Source organism: Xiphophorus couchianus, chromosome 10 (assembly GCF_001444195.1).
Source record: "Xiphophorus couchianus chromosome 10, X_couchianus-1.0, whole genome shotgun sequence".
Classification (NCBI taxonomy): Eukaryota; Metazoa; Chordata; class Actinopteri; order Cyprinodontiformes; family Poeciliidae; genus Xiphophorus; species Xiphophorus couchianus.
The window spans coordinates 11,240,848-11,256,754 of record NC_040237.1 but is presented as its reverse complement, the minus strand read 5'-3'; the positions used below and the strand labels follow the sequence as shown (position 1 = coordinate 11,256,754).

Genomic DNA, 15,907 nt, shown 5'->3' with positions numbered 1-15,907 from the left:
CACAAAAGCCTTTTTAAATCAGAAATATATAGAATATATGTACATATATATATTTTTAAATTAAAATATATTTTAAAATATATTCGCAATATTTTTTAAATTAAATAATAATTGTAGTATTTATTGCCAAATAAGACATAATGTCTCCATTTATTTTCATTTTAATTATTAACATTTTGTTTAGTCATTGTTGTAACTGTTTTTAACAGCAACCAGAAAAACAGAAACATTTCCCCGTAACCCAACAACAACAACAAAAAACAAAAACACACGCGCATCGTTAGACTTTTATTAACTGGAAACACAAACTGATGTGAACGTGATCGTTTGTCCTCTTGACCCCTGACCCCGGCCTCGTCTCGCACCACAGCTGGCGAGGTGGAGACATCTGAGCCGCGTGGGTTTGACTCCTCATTAAAGTTTAACAACGCGGCCGGCAGCAGGTACGGTGGAAGCAGGTGAGACGCTCACCTGTGTGGCGCCGTGTCAGACTGCCGTTTTTTTCCCACAATGCAACCTGTCGGACTAAAAGAGCACCCACAAGCTCACTGCACAGTCAGCAGGTGGTAAACGGGACTTGTTCTAATGAAGCAACCAGTTTTAATGGCAAAGGCACATCCCAGTAAATTATATGATCGTTAAAAAGATAACTGATTTGAGGAATTAAATTTAAAAGGTGTAACTCGTTTAGGTTTGTTACACATAGAGAGATAAATCGGAATTATTTACTTCTGTTAATTCAGATGACTATGGCTTACAGATAATTTTTAAAAAAACTAATTAGTTTCTGAGAAAATTACACACAGCCAAAAAACAAAGTATTTTTCTGAAAAGTATATCCATGTATACACAGCATATGCACTCATACTGCTGCGTTAAGGCAATCAGCCTGCAGCTCTGCTGTCACTCTCTCTCTGAAATCCCTGTTGCTCTTAAACCTCTTGTTTTATTACCTAACTTTTTCCTTCCACTTAACTTTCCAATAATGTGATCAGATACAGGACTGCGTGAGCAGCCATTTTCTTCAACAATTACCTATCGTAAGCCATCAGAGTCAGAATAAATGACTGAAATTTAATATGTTACAAATCTAGCGAACATATGAGCTTTAATTATTGGAATAATTTAACATTTTGATCGTGAAAAAATAGCACAGAGATGGACATGCATTCATTCTTGGACAAAATAAAGCAATTAGTTGCTCTTTCAACCCTACAAACATTGTCCTTTTAGCCACAATCTCATATTAACGAAATAGAAATTTGTTTGCTCGTCAGATGAACAGATGAGGCTGAAGCCCTTCGTCGCCGGGCGTGAAGACGTTCCCATCGGAGTGGGAGCTGAATGAGTCTAGAAGCAGAGCTGGCTACACCAGATAATGTGTAAATAATGAGCTTGGCGAGTCTCCTCAATCAGCTCAGCTCGTCGTCTCAGACGGTTTGTTGTTTAATGTGAGAGGGAACGGGTGGGAAGCATAAGGTTGCGACAGACGAGTTTCGATTTCATTCCAGCCGAAAAACAAACTAGTATTCAAGGTGGAAAATGTCAAACATGAAAAAGGTGAAATGACCTGGTAAGTCTGCATATGATTTTTTTAAACCAATAGTTAAATCCCAGTTTGATCTCATTACGTACACAAGACGTCTTACAATATTCTTAAGTGATGTAAATTTATTTGCATTTGTAAAAGAAACCAATCCAGCCAGATCCAGGACACAAAGCAGCAAAGCTTGGATTCATCCTGAAGCTCTGTGTTTGTTTCTTCTCAACAAACACACACGTAAAGTTTAACAGACATCTATAGGCGATTGCACACCGTCCGTAAACTTCCACATTTACACCAATTATCTGCTGACAATGCTACACTGAATTTTGAATCAAAAATGCTCAGTGGGAGGAAGCAAAAACAGACAGATGGACAGAACGGTCGACGTACAGATGGGTTCGGTTTTTGGACAACTGGACAGGAAATTAAATCAGGACACACATCCCCCCCCATGCTCTTATTTTCTTTCAGTGTATTAAGAGCATGAAAACTGGGACCCTAATTATTGTATTTCCCAGCATTCATGGAAGAGCAGAGCTGCTGCATCAGTTGTTAAGCAAAGATTAACCCTGGTTTTCGACTCCAAAGCAGACAGAGAGGAAAGAAGCGAAGCAGCAGCTGCAGTGAAGCTGCGGCTTACAGAAGCAGACAATCTAAATCTGCTTCGTGTGCAAATTAAAACAGCTCAGAAAACCTCCCGATGAAAATAAATACATTTTAATTCATTACAATGTTAACGAAAACAACCACTAAGCAATGTATTTTGGATTAAAATAGGTTTGAACTTTTCTTTGCCATGTCACAATAACATCTGATGACAGCATCGTGCTGTGGGAAAGTTTTCCTCAGCGGGGCGGTGAGGAGCGGTGAACTAAACACACGGCAACACTGTAAGCTGCAAAAGACGCAAGACTATCCAGCAGGTTGACCTGACAATGAGCACAAAGAAACTTACACCCAAAAGATAAACATTTCTACAAAGTACTGAGTCAGTGGAGCTGAAAATAAACAACATACCTGCCAGATTTATATTTGTAAAAATGTTTAAATGCATCCTTTCTCTTCTGTGCACTGCTTTGATTTGGCCTGACTCATGAAATCTAATGAATGCATTGCAGCAACTAACAGTTCACATTTTGTAAGGTGTTGGAAAAAAACTAACTTTGTCCTCTTTGTACTTTAAACTACATAAACTAAGATTCAGCTGTTTTATTCCTCGTGGAGGGATTAAAAATGTGTCCCTGAGCTGAACTCCTGCCGAAACATGAACCTGTGGCGCCTTCAGAGAGTCTTTCATCCAGACCGGTAATCGTTTCAGCATCGTGTTCTGACAGGATGCTGAAGTGCCGGTTTCTACGCCGTTGCTCGGCAACACTCCTCCTGACAACAGCGCGTCTGCGACTCGTTCCTGAGCGAGGTTCCTCTGCCTGATCGCATTCACAATCATATTCTGTTATTTTACGCAGTAAGCCTCAGCGGCTCTCAGGAGGTCCCTCTCATTCTTCCCAGTGATGTCATTTCCTGTGCTCTGTTTAACAACCCTCTGAGGAGCCATGCTGTTTTTAGGTGGAGCCCACTATGACCTCATGGTTTTTAGGGCTGCGTCAGAGGCGGTTTTAGTCTTTGTTTGATTTGATGTATCTTGATCTATTTCAGAGTTTTACAAGTACAATTTGTGAAGTTGTATTCATTAAAAGAGAGTAATAACCCCCCCCCCCCCAAAAAAAATTAAGTGAGTGCAGCTTCTTTAAGAAACAATATCAAACTATCATTTTTTTATTAACTATTTGGAAATATTTGGTATTAGAGAACTGGTGCTTAAAAAGGTTTTAAAAGAGCTGTTGAGGAAACAGTTTGAACATTACCTGTGAGGTCCCCCAGGGGTCACTGTTGAATAAATTACTTCCGTTTTATTCAAATGAGATGTGCAAACTATCAAATATAGTAGGATGTGATGTCACTGGAAATGGATAAAACTGTCCAAAACCAATCATGTTGGTTTAATTTGAGAGTCTAAACTGACTTTAATGTCTGCATGACAAGGACTGGCAACCAAAATCCAAAGAAAACCATTAAAATCCTGTTACTTGTTTCCTTCCACCTAACTTTCAATTATTACACCAGGATATAGGTTTTGACAGCCAGCCTGATGGGAGGTGTCTGCTGCACAGATGTCAGGTCAGCTGTCTTTCATGGTTGTATTTTTATTGATCTGTGTAAATTTCAACACTGAATTTGGGTTTTCATTAAGTTAACAGGTGCAGAATAATACATGACCTGAATTCCTGAAGTAAATGCACTCTTTGACAATAATCTAATTCATTGAGATACACCTGCAAAGTGACGTTTATAGTGATAATTAGACTTTTCTTTTTAGATAAAGGAAATAAAGATCATATTTCACTCTTGATGGAGCAGCCTGATATCTAATTTACTAATATTTGTTTGAAAAGCCGCCCTGTCATCCGTTTGTCGGCTCCTTCGCGGCTCAGAAACAAACCGAGAAGCGACTCCATCAACACACTCCAGTGAATTTCTTAACGCTCCACTGGCAGAAACATCTCCTTTAGAAAATCCCCAGGCGTCCACCCCCCAAAAAATAAACTCACGTCTCAGAGGTGGTTTGACTGACGGCACCGTAAACATATTTCACCGCTGACTTAACTACAAATCTCTATAAAATTCAAGAAACAAAGCAAGAGAATCTCTTCTGACAACATTTCATCAAAGATGTTTTTGTTTTTTTTATGTCAGCCTCTAACAAGTTACGTTTTAATTTCTGAGGTTTTGTTCCAGTATCTATTGATGTTTTTTCTACTGCTTGTGTCTTTTGCATGAATGGTTCCACTCTTAACTGGTGAACTTGTTTCCGGTCCTGTGAAAGAATTGGTTGCTCTTTCCTGCTGGTGAATTGACCAGTCAAATTGCACCTAGCCTATTGTCCACATTAAACCAGAGGACAGACACACAGTGAACACCAGGTCTTAGTTTTATACATAAAACTGATCTTCCAGATTTGCTGACGCAAACAACACTTCTCATGACCTTCATTCAACTCTTGCATAAAACCCAGATTTTGGTAATACGCGAATAATACTTATCCAGTCAACAAACACCAGAGCTGTGAATCTCTGCAGCTCCTCCAGAGTTACCATGAGCCTTTCGGCTGTTTTTCTGAATATATTACAGCCATGTCTTAGTCTGCAGTTGTGACATACTTTTTCTTTTTTTAAGATAATGGATTGAACAGAGCTCTGCGAAATCTTCAATGTTCAGAACATTAATTTATAACTTAACCCTGCTTTAAACTTCTCCACATTATTTCTGACCTTTCCGCTGTTTATTCACTTGTACTCTTTCACAAACCCTTAAGGTCGTCTTAGAACAGCTGGATTTATGCTGAGATTAATGTGTGCACAATTAGACTCTGACGGCTGAAGGATTTCTGAAGGAAACTGATTACACAGGATTTTATTTAGAGGTATGAGAGTATGGGAGTCTCATTTGAAATGCACTCCACACTTTTCAAATTTCAATTTGGAAAGGAAAAAATTAAAACCAAGGAAAAGATTTCCTTCAACAAAGCTGACGCTGCAGTCTTACTAATTCCTTAATATTTATGATAAAATACTACTTGCAGTAGCAGATTATTTCACTTATAAAATGGGGCAAGTGTCTTGTTATAAGTGAAATAATCTACCAGTGAAGCTAGTACATTTCTTTTATCAATATTAAGGAATTACTGACTTAAAACAAGATCCTATTTCTTGCTGAAAAGTTACTTGTAAGTTAGTTTTGTCTTATTTCAAGTGTACCAAGATGCACTACAAACTAGACCACAAACACTTGATAAGACTACTTGGTCCTATCCACTGACCATGGCCTTAAATGACATTCAACAAATCTGATGCACTTCTAATAAAATCTTTCCCACCTACAGTAAATTAACACCTCAGCTGAGCCTGCAGAGATACAACACCTCCTGCCGTAAACATAATGCCATCCACGTCAGGTTCATTCAGCTCGTTCTAAGCACATTTTCACATATCTTACTGTGTAGCAAGCAGCCCGAATACCTTATTATGTTACAAATGAAAGGCAATAAATTATAAAAAATCAAGACAGCGTTTCAGAAATTAGCAGGTGCACAAACAGCTCTGTCTTTGACAAATGGGTTCATTATGTTTCAGCTGAGTTGTCTGGCAGCCAAGGAGGAAAAACATGTTGGGGTAATTACTGTACACCTCTATGGAGCCATTTATATTAATACAACCTATAGAAGAAATCCATAATTGTCCAAAAACAACTATAAGCACCAAATCTGAGTGTGAAGAGAACCTCAAAGTGTCTGACTGCAGAAGAGATCACAAGACTTTGTTGATGTGAAAGATCTGCAGGATGTGCATAGGCTGAAGTTTTATACAGTTCATGTGTGATTTATATCAACAATAAAGAAAACAAGCAAGCCCTTAAATCCTCACGTTATGCATAAACTGGTGTTTTCATTTGATGTGTTGGTTTAACAGGCCATACTGGTGGTTACTGGTTATATCCTGTAAATCTGCAATAACAGAGAAGAAGCTTTTTATGTCTCGTGACCCTAAGGAGGGGGAATTATTTAGAGTTATTTCAAGAGGAAGGAAGATAAGTTAAGTAAATACATATTTTATGAAACAATAAGCACTCATAACTCAGGTTGGATTTCCAGTTGGGTCAGGGTTGAGTCAACATCTTGAAAAACCTGTTTTACAGTTTAGATGTAATTATATTTTAGCATAGCAGTTTGGAAAGACACAAACCTGCATGTTCAGATATTATACAAAGTCAAAAGTAATATTCAGTTCTAGTTTTATATAATTCCCCAATTTCATCCCCAAGGGGGAGTGGTAACATCCTACAGACAAGAAAAGCCAACTCTAATTATGATATATCTAACAATGTCTGGATTTGACCGTAGGGCTTTAGAAAAAAGCAAAACGATGAATGAAATCTTAAAATAAACAGAATAAAATACTTAAAAAGTAGAATACGAAACGAATCGAAGAACATTTCAGCTGCATGAATCTCATTCTTTTAGTCATGAGTCACTTGTCACGTGATATAAGGAACACATACATAGGAGAAAAAGTATGAGACATTACACAGCTTTTTCCAAAAAGCTTCAAACACAGCTTGTCATAAAAGAGCTAAACGGTGAGTCTAAACCATCTCAAGCTCACATTTTCCCCTAAAAAAACTTGTCTAAATGGCCCATCATTGCAAACCCAGATTCTGCTTCTCTGAACTGTTTTCATGCAGGTTACAGTACATATGATACGGTTTTATCAAACTGCCTCGCAAAACACCAGCTTGCACAGGTTTGGGTATGAACTGACAATATTCTTTATATTGAAGCGGGACCAAAACTGTCCCTTTGTGAGGAGGTAAAAATGGGCCCTGTCTTGATTAATCGTAACGCCGAACTGTTCAGCTTTTGGCTCCGGCTGTGTCACAGACAAGAGCGCAAGACTGTGATCCTGTGGAGAACTGCAGGGAAACCACATCCCTCCTCCTGCAATCGAATAAAACCTGACATGCAAGGCTGGTTTTACGAGGTCGCTCCTCAGGTTTCATCAAATGGAGGCAGAGAGAAATAACCCAGAAATAAACAGTGTACAGAAAGAAAAAAAATAATCTCTGGCCCCTCGCTCATCAATTAATCATTCAGTCACTATTTCTTCCTACAGCCTGGAATGTGACAAAGAAAACAGCGGTGCAGGAAATGAAGCCATTAATGATTTGCTGCTTTAACAAAACGAAAACAATTTCTTGTGTTCTCCTCAATCACCAAAGCTGACAGACGATGTTGCCACAGTCCCTTATGTCCTGTCACCTGCAGCTTGAATATTATACAGAAACAAAAAAAATAAAATAAAAACAATTTTCTTTTATCTGATGTAGTTAGATAAAAGATCAGAAATCTGTCTCATGATATCTCAGATTTCAATCCATTGCCATCTTTAAATAAATATTCTGCCTCCTTTGAAGTGCCGGCCTGGGCAAACAGTATCACTCAATACGAGCAAAGACACTAGTGAGAAACCCAGACATATTCTTTTATCGGCAGCACAAACATGGAAACGAGAAGATGAGTTGAAACACCCAGCAGGAAAAGTGACAGAGCCAAAAGAGGATTAGAGCCCGTTCCCTTCCTGCCATAACGCCGCTGTGCTCACACACAGAGTTACACGTTTTCATTCAGTCGCACAGTTTATGCAGCATTACACAGGATTAATGGTCCAGGCAGACTGTTTCAGATATGAATTTAACTTTGTCTGAACCTCTCTTGACCTATATCCTCAACTGGAGCGGTGTAGCAATGCCGCCCTAAAGGGGGCACACTTCATCGGAGCGAGGATGCCCTTGTTGTCTGTACAACAAAACAGATGCAAGGATGTGGAGACGAGTGCAAATGCAAAGCAGAGAAACTTGAGGAATAGGATATTCAGACTTCCACTCATAACCAAATCTAAGACTAATCAGTCCAATATTGTCAGAGGGTTAATGGGCCTCTCAGATTATTGCTTATCAATAAAAGGCTACAATCTCTGAAAATATTGTGGGAAGACACATTTTCCAAAGGGCGCTGTGGGAAATATACCAATAATTTTATCATAATAAATGCTGACATAGAGAAACGACACCACTGATAACGACTAAAATTCAATTCTATATTATTTACTTAAAAGGTTGCAAAGAAAAAGTACAGGTCATAAATCAGATATAATGACCAAATGTCTCATCTGTGTTTTAAGCTGCTACTTTTCTAACTCTTCTAAGCCTCTTATCTCTCAATCCTTGATTATATCATACAAGTATCACTTTAAAACCTGTAATCAATGATAAATCAGTTGTTACTTTGCGAGCTAAACAAAACAAACAGGTTGTACTAGCCTCAACTCATCAGAAAAAGAAAAAAAAAAAGCTTCAATCAGCCTCGCTGATCCAGCAAGTGTCATTTCCAAACACGACAATTAATGTGTTTCGAACTTGCCTAACATCATCAAAGAGTTGACTAACACGTGACCCAAATTGCCCGGGGAGCAGTGTTGACATATGACTCTGACTTTCTGCAAAAACCTTAGGGTGGGGTTGACAAACACAGACAGGCTAAGGCTTTACAACACCTACTAAAAGCATAACTAAGAAATCAGAGGCGAAAGAGGCCATGGTATTGATGACACGCTTAGGGAAAAGTGAATTTACATCCACTAAATAGGAATATAATGCCAAAAATAACACTTTACTAACACTTGGTGATAAAATAGACATGTTTTCTAACTAAAGGAGTTAAATAAGCATTTGGATTCAGATTTATCTCTAGTATCAACTTTTGCCTCAAACATGTCCACAAGTATTAAATAAATCAATCATTATTGTGCATTCTGATATTATGTGAGGCACTATGCTTAGCTGATTGATTTTTCTTTAGTTAAAAATCTGAACTACGAGGCCACTGTCTATGGAAATGAAGACATGGGATTTCTCAAGTAAATCTATTCTCAATCATAAAATAAAAATAAAAATTTATAGGTTCTGTGCATATTTTAAACAGGATATTTTTCTCCATAAAATTAAAAAACAAAAACACGCAAACACTGCAGAAAAAGTTACCAAACTAGCAAAAATATTCCTGCAAATGTGGACATGAGAAAAGAAAACTATTCTGGGCTGAGTCCCAAGACGTTTCAGGATCTTAACAACACCTCTGTTTTGGTTTACATAGTAAGCAATAGGTTTCCTAGCACAACAATTAGCTAATCGACAGGTTTGCCAACTTACAGCTGGAACACTGTTAAAAAGGGTGTGGTGGCATTCCCAGATTTCCAGTTTTTGAGACAAGTCTAACGCAGATCTATGCTACGTTTGATTTGTCTCAAAAGTCAAAGCTCAGATCTGGGAATGGCGTCAAGATCGGGTCGAGCTTGTTCTACTAGCGAGTTGGAAAACCTGTGGGTTAATTTTGGTGGTGCTAGCTACTAATGGAAATAAAATTCAATAACTATTTGCAATAATCAGGCATGACATTATGACCACAGACACGCAGAGAGGACAAGACGTTACATTTTCATTGTGGCAGCTGTTATTAAATGGGATAGCCTACACTAGGCGTGGGAGCTGTGGGATATGTTAGACAAATCCATGATCCATGGAGACCCCATCTCACAACTTACAGGATTTAGAGAATCTGCTGCTTGTGTGGACCAGAAGCACACCATCAACATCAAAACAAGGGCCAGCAGAACACTACTGCAAGTGGTCATAATGTTATGCCTGATCTGTGCATTTCTGTTTATGGGTTCAAACACTCCGCAACAACGGTGGTATGGTACTTCACTTCATGTCACATTGGTGTAACTCAATGCAAGCTACCATAAGTGCTAGTAAATAGTTTATATCTGAAACCCTGACGGAGGAGCAGCCATTTTGAATATTCAATTTTGGGTTGCTTGGAGACCGACTTCCCAAGTTGGATTTCTGAATTCAGGCGGTGTTCCCTTTTGTGTTTCCAATCTTCAGCATACAAATAGAGCTTCATGGGTCAGGCTCAGACTGTTATTTTGTTTATTAACATACCGTATTTTCCGCACTATAAGGCGCACCTAAAAACCTTCAATTTTCTCAAAAGCCGACAGTGCGCCTTATAATCCGGTGCGCCTTATATATGGACCAATATTGAGCCACAACAGGTCTCGCAACTACGGTAAGCAGCCGCCGACTTCATTTTCCCCCGTGGAAGAAGAAACGGGAAAGCAGACGCCGACTTTATTTTCCCCGTAGAGGAAGAAACGGAGGAAAGCAGACGCCAACTTCATTTCCCCCGTAGAAGAAGAAACGGAGGAAAGCAGACGCCAACTTCATTTCCCTGTAGAAGAAGAAACGGGAAAGCAGACGCCAACTTCATTTTCCCCGTAGAAGAAGAAATGGGGGAAAGCAGCCGCCGATGCAGCCAGCGGTGCAAGCTGGGTTTTGTGTAAAGACCCCAAAATGGCTCCTATTAAGAGACATGCTTACAACGCAGAGTTTAAGCTCAAGGCGATCAGTCACACAGTAGAACACGGGAATGGGCTCTTTGCACCTGCCGCGCTGACGTCACAACCGCATGCGCAAATGCGGCTCTCTTTTTTTGCTTTGAGTTACCATGACAGCTAGAAAAGACAAAGTCTTATTTCAGACGCAAATAAAACAATACTATGAACATTGCTGTCTTCCTAATATAATGGGCTTTTAAGTTTTCATGGATTTCCAAACGATCCTGAATTAAGAAGACGGTGGCTTGTAAATATTCGTGGCTACCAGTTAAAGCTAACGCCGCACAGCAAAGTTTACAGCCTTCACATCACTCCGGATCAACTTCTTCAGCCTAAAGAAGAAGGTAAAGGAGCTTTCTGTGTTATTTCCATGGAAACACTTCTGTATTCAGCCTGAAAGAGAGTTTACGGAACGAGAGAGCAGACCAGAGCCAGACAGCCGAGCTACTGATCCGCCTGAACACACTGCTGTAAACACCGTCCTGCTTCACAAGAAGCATGCAAAACTAATAAAGCGAAGTAACACGGAAACCTTAAGGAACACGGCCATATTTTTCTAAAAGCAACAACTTTGAACCTGAACAGTCAGCTGAACTAGAACTCCAACACCAGAGCTAATGCTAAGCTATGGGCTCGTTGTGCTTCAGAAGCAAAAAGCCTGAACCGTAAAATCCCCGTTACTTGGTCTCTGACACTAACGACAATAAACCACGTAATATACTTGAACATAAGGTAAAAACATTGTCCGTTAATGAATGATGAAAAATGTTTAGATACTTAGATAGCACATTTTTACAAGAAAAATGTCCGGCATAAGCTAAAGCTAATGTTAGCTACAAAGTTTAAAGAAAGTAAAACTCACCTTCGTATCTGTGTATAACGAGGCGAACATCTTAAAACCTTTCTCCAGCTTATTGTCGGGGCTTCGGCTCGATGTACATCATTAAGCTGAGGTGCAAAGAGCCCATAGAGCAGCAGGGAGAGAATTTAACATGAACGAATCAATGGTGCAGAAGTGGAGGAAGCAACAGCTGTTCATTTTGGGAATCAACGAGTTTTCAGAACGCTGGTTTGTAATCTATTAATAAAGTTTGACTGACCTATCTGAATATTTTGTCGACATTCCCTTTATCGCAGTTCCATCTAATGGATGCATAACGTAACCCCAGCCTCTACTGTAGCGTCTATTCTATGCGCCTTATAATGCGGTGCGCCTTATATATGAAAAAAGTTTTAAAATAGGCCATTCATTGAAGGTGCGCCTTATAATGCGGTGCGCCTTATAGTGTGGAAAATACGGTAATTGACATTTGATTTGTGTCAGCATTACTGCCACCTACTGGCCTGATATGGGTATTTCGACTTTCCTTGGAAGTGGAAAAGGGGAAGCGGAGTTGTACCTTCCCCCTGTTGCCACAAGCTTACTGAGGATGAGAGATTGCTCCAAAATCATAGAAACAATCCGCGCACATACGACTTTACCAAGTAGTGTCATAAACTGATTTTAGCACTATATAAAACTAATTAAAGTTGTACACAGAAATGCATAAACAAATGGATGCATTCATATAAATATATTCAAATTCAATACAGTCCAATCTGATAAAACAAAGCAATCATATTTAGTTTATTGTGGGAACTTTTCACAGTTTTCTATTTAAAGAAATCAATGGGCTGACTTGGATTTTCTCTTTTTGTATGGATTGATTGATAAAGTTTTGATAAGGCTCTCATATCAACATCAACTCATGAGAAAAAGGTTTTATTCCGACTTTATGAATCTATATAACAGGATGTATATTAACTACAGATGAAATGGGCCTTTTTGTCTTGTAAAGTACTTTGAGATTACATTAGCTGTGAAGTGATGCCACGTAAATAAAGTCAACAGAAAAGTCATAATCAGGTCTGACTTCAACCTTCTGGGTCAAATAGAGCACAGCACACAAATTTATGTGGCCGGGTCCAGTTTATTATTTTGGATATACTTGGATAATGTTATCCCCACGAGTACAACCTGAAGCTGGCATCATGTGATCCCTTTCCATCAAACAGATCTCTGTCACCTGAGAAAGTTCCAGTGGAGAGTTTGCTGCCCTTAAGCCTGCATGTTTGACCCTTCCACCTCTAACTATCCATCACTTCACAATTACTAATCACCGGTGAAATGTGCTCTTATTCCCTGTTTAAACCCCATTTGCTGTATTGTGCTTGGAGGCTCTGCCAGCAGCCGCCCTGCGCCTGCCTGTCATTGGTCGGTGGGCAGCAGCAGCAGCAGCAGCCCAGCTTCTTGGGTACCATGTCGGCTCCCTCCTCATCAGTGTGCGGGTTCGCTCCTCCCTTGCTGAGCTCAATCAATCACACAGCTGCACATTATGTGGCACTCACACTGACAGTTAACGCTTTGCGCGCACCGAGCCAAATGTTGCGGCATCGAGGAAACGACTCTGGCGACAGATCTCCAAAAGCCAACTGAACGTGGCAAGGACGCGTCCTGAGTCCACACCTCGTGTCATGAGTCCAGCTCTTACCTGCCCACTGTCTGGTTGGCGAGCTGTCTCATGCGGTTGAACTGCTTCTTCATCTTGTGTCTTTCTGCGTTTCCACCGAGCGGCAGAACCTCTCCGCAGATCTCATTGATGAATTAAAGTCCGCTCTCCGCGCTGATCCGAAGCAGACGAGGCGGTTCGGTCGTTAAATATCCGGTCCGGGCATCGCGGCGGACCGACGCGGCAGACAGTCGGTGAGTTAATTCCAGCTCATTGTGTTTGTGAACACTGTGTTTCTGTCCTATGCTTCGCTCCGCAGCTCCGGAGATGCTGAACCGATTCCTCTCCCCCGGCGTTGACAGCCCGACGCTCCCCGCTGGTGCATCATGGGAAACGTAGTTCCGTCCTAAAAAACAAAAATCAATTTAATACACACTCTGCTGTGGGTTAGTATCCCGTTACCCCCTCGAACAACATGCGTAGCATGTCTCCCACTGTGGGCGTGTTGCTCACCGTGACACAAACAGCAACATTCATACATTCATTCAAAAAAACATTAAATGCTGTATCAGTCTGCTGTCTTTTTGATGTTCAGTACACATGCACATTATGTATATTATGTTCATAAAAATCTTGTACAACAGTGTATTGTTATTATAACTTTATTGTTGTTGTTAGTCTTGTTTTTATATATATTTAACACTTGGAAGCTTTGTGTGAACCTACATATCTTTCATTTCCCCATTAAAAGCTACTTCTATTGCATTCTATTCTATTTTATTTTGATTTATTTTTTTTGTATAAAGTCCAGTGAATCCAATCAGTTAACTAAGGTTAACTTGAAGACACAAAAGCCTGACGTCTATCAGTCTGGAAAAAGTTACAAATCCATATGTAAGCCTGCAAACTACACTGAGAGCCTTTATCTAAATATGCTAACGAGTGGATAGCCTTCTGAATTTACTTTAAGGGAACATTAAAGAGTTATCCAGGAGGTCACAATAGACCCTAGTACAATACTTGAGGCACCGCAGGCCTCACCTGCCTCAGTTAGGTTCAGTGTTCATGTTCACAACATAGAAAGCAAATATTGTAAATAGTCCATGCAAATCCTTGATGGCAGCTGTTGCACCTAGCCAGTGGATTCCACAAGCAGTTACTAGGTTTAGGGGGCAGTCACCTTTTCACGTTTGGATAGTTTTGTTTTCCATTAATTAATCATATCACAAAAAACTTAAAACGAAATACCAGAAAATACTGGTGTGGCACAAATACATTTTTTTTATAGTGCTGCAAGTACTTCAAAATCACAAAAAACAAAAACGAGTTGTTCTCAGGTACCAGATCAGTTATCCTGTCATTACATTTAAGCATAAGTGGCAAAAGCGACAAAATAAACAGAAGCCACTTATTTTCACTTCATTATAAGCAGTAGACACCACAAAATATTGACAAATATATATTATATCTAAATAACACAAGTGTCAGCTAAAGAATATTATATCAAGATGACTGAGCTAAGTGGTGATACTTATATTGTGCTCTTCCATTTTTAAAACCTTTCAGTAGGGAACATGTAGGATAACACAACATGAACATTATTTATTTTATGCAGTTAATCTGGGACCACAAAAGCAATAATCTGTGATCAGGATCCACAAACTTTTCTTTCTCCGATTAACTTCTAAAGTTCCTCAGAAAACTCCCAGGTCCATGTCTCCCCCGTCACATGGCCAAAAAACTATGCAAAGAGGCTAATTGTCACTTTAACTGATTTGCACATCATTTTGTGCACTTTGACCTATCCACTCTCACTTCATATTCTCTAAACATTATTTCTTTTTCACTTCAAAACTTCGTTTTTGGTAAAAATATCAGTAATATTTTCCATTTTTGTATGGTACCTTAAGTCTAAAACAACCGTTACACATATATATATATATATATATATATATATATATATATATATATATATATATATATATTTGTATGAACAAATGAGCAATCATGGTTGGAAAAAAGTTCTTGTGAGAAATCAGGCAGAACCTAGGCAGGTAAACAGCGCCACCTCGAGGCTATTTTGTGATTTGAAAGAGCGAGGAAGCCACATTAAATCTATTCCTGTGTTTTGAATATCTTCATTGTTCGTGACGTTAATCACAAACTTTTATTTATTTTATTGGGATCTCATGAAGGAGGCCAAAAACCTTACAATGGTAGCGTCCATTTTAATCCTAAATAAAATCCAGTGGATTCAGTTCAGTCACTTCATTACTAACTAATGGAGTACACCTATGTGTATTTTATTCTGCAGGTAATCCATCATGAAGAATAAAGATGTGGAGATAATTTACCCATGGTTCGATCATAAACTATAGCCAAAAGCTTTAAATATCTTACAGAACATTCTCCAGTCTGTCATCTGAAGATGGATTTGCAAATCTTTCAAGAACAGGTAAGCTGGACCAGAAAAAAAACATACATCAGTAAAACAACTAAAAGGCCCGTGGATGAGCTGCAGAGATCAACCATTACGCATTCACTCCAAAAATCTAGATTTTAAGGAAGAGTGGAATGAAGGATCTCAAGAAAGTCATATGAAAGCCTGCTACTCACCCAATAAATAGGTGATTTATTTATTTATTTTTTGTATTTTATATCACTATATATTCTACATACATATCTGTCCTAGGAGAGTTGCTTTTAATCTCATTGTAAATGAGATTAAAAGCCATTCTTTTCTATTCTACTCTACTGTTATTCTGCTATCGTAATCATTTTACTGTAACCCAAGACCTCTT

General features: G+C 39.1%; 1 protein-coding gene across 5 annotated transcripts in view; it reads right to left on the bottom strand.

Annotated features, from left to right (window-relative positions):
- The window catches only part of LOC114151881 (rho GTPase-activating protein 44-like), a 63,206-nt gene extending 49,362 nt beyond the window's left edge, over positions 1 to 13,844 (bottom strand). Inside the window, exon 1 of one of the 5 annotated variants that reach the window (XM_028029398.1) lies at positions 13,149 to 13,844. In XM_028029398.1, the coding sequence (XP_027885199.1) occupies positions 13,149 to 13,201 (53 nt within the window). In that variant the 5' untranslated portion in view covers positions 13,202 to 13,844. The remainder of the gene's footprint in view (positions 1 to 13,148) is intronic. The other 4 variants (XM_028029397.1, XM_028029400.1, XM_028029401.1 and 1 more) reach the window with 4 other exon arrangements.
- Positions 13,845 to 15,907: the final 2,063 nt, after the last annotated feature.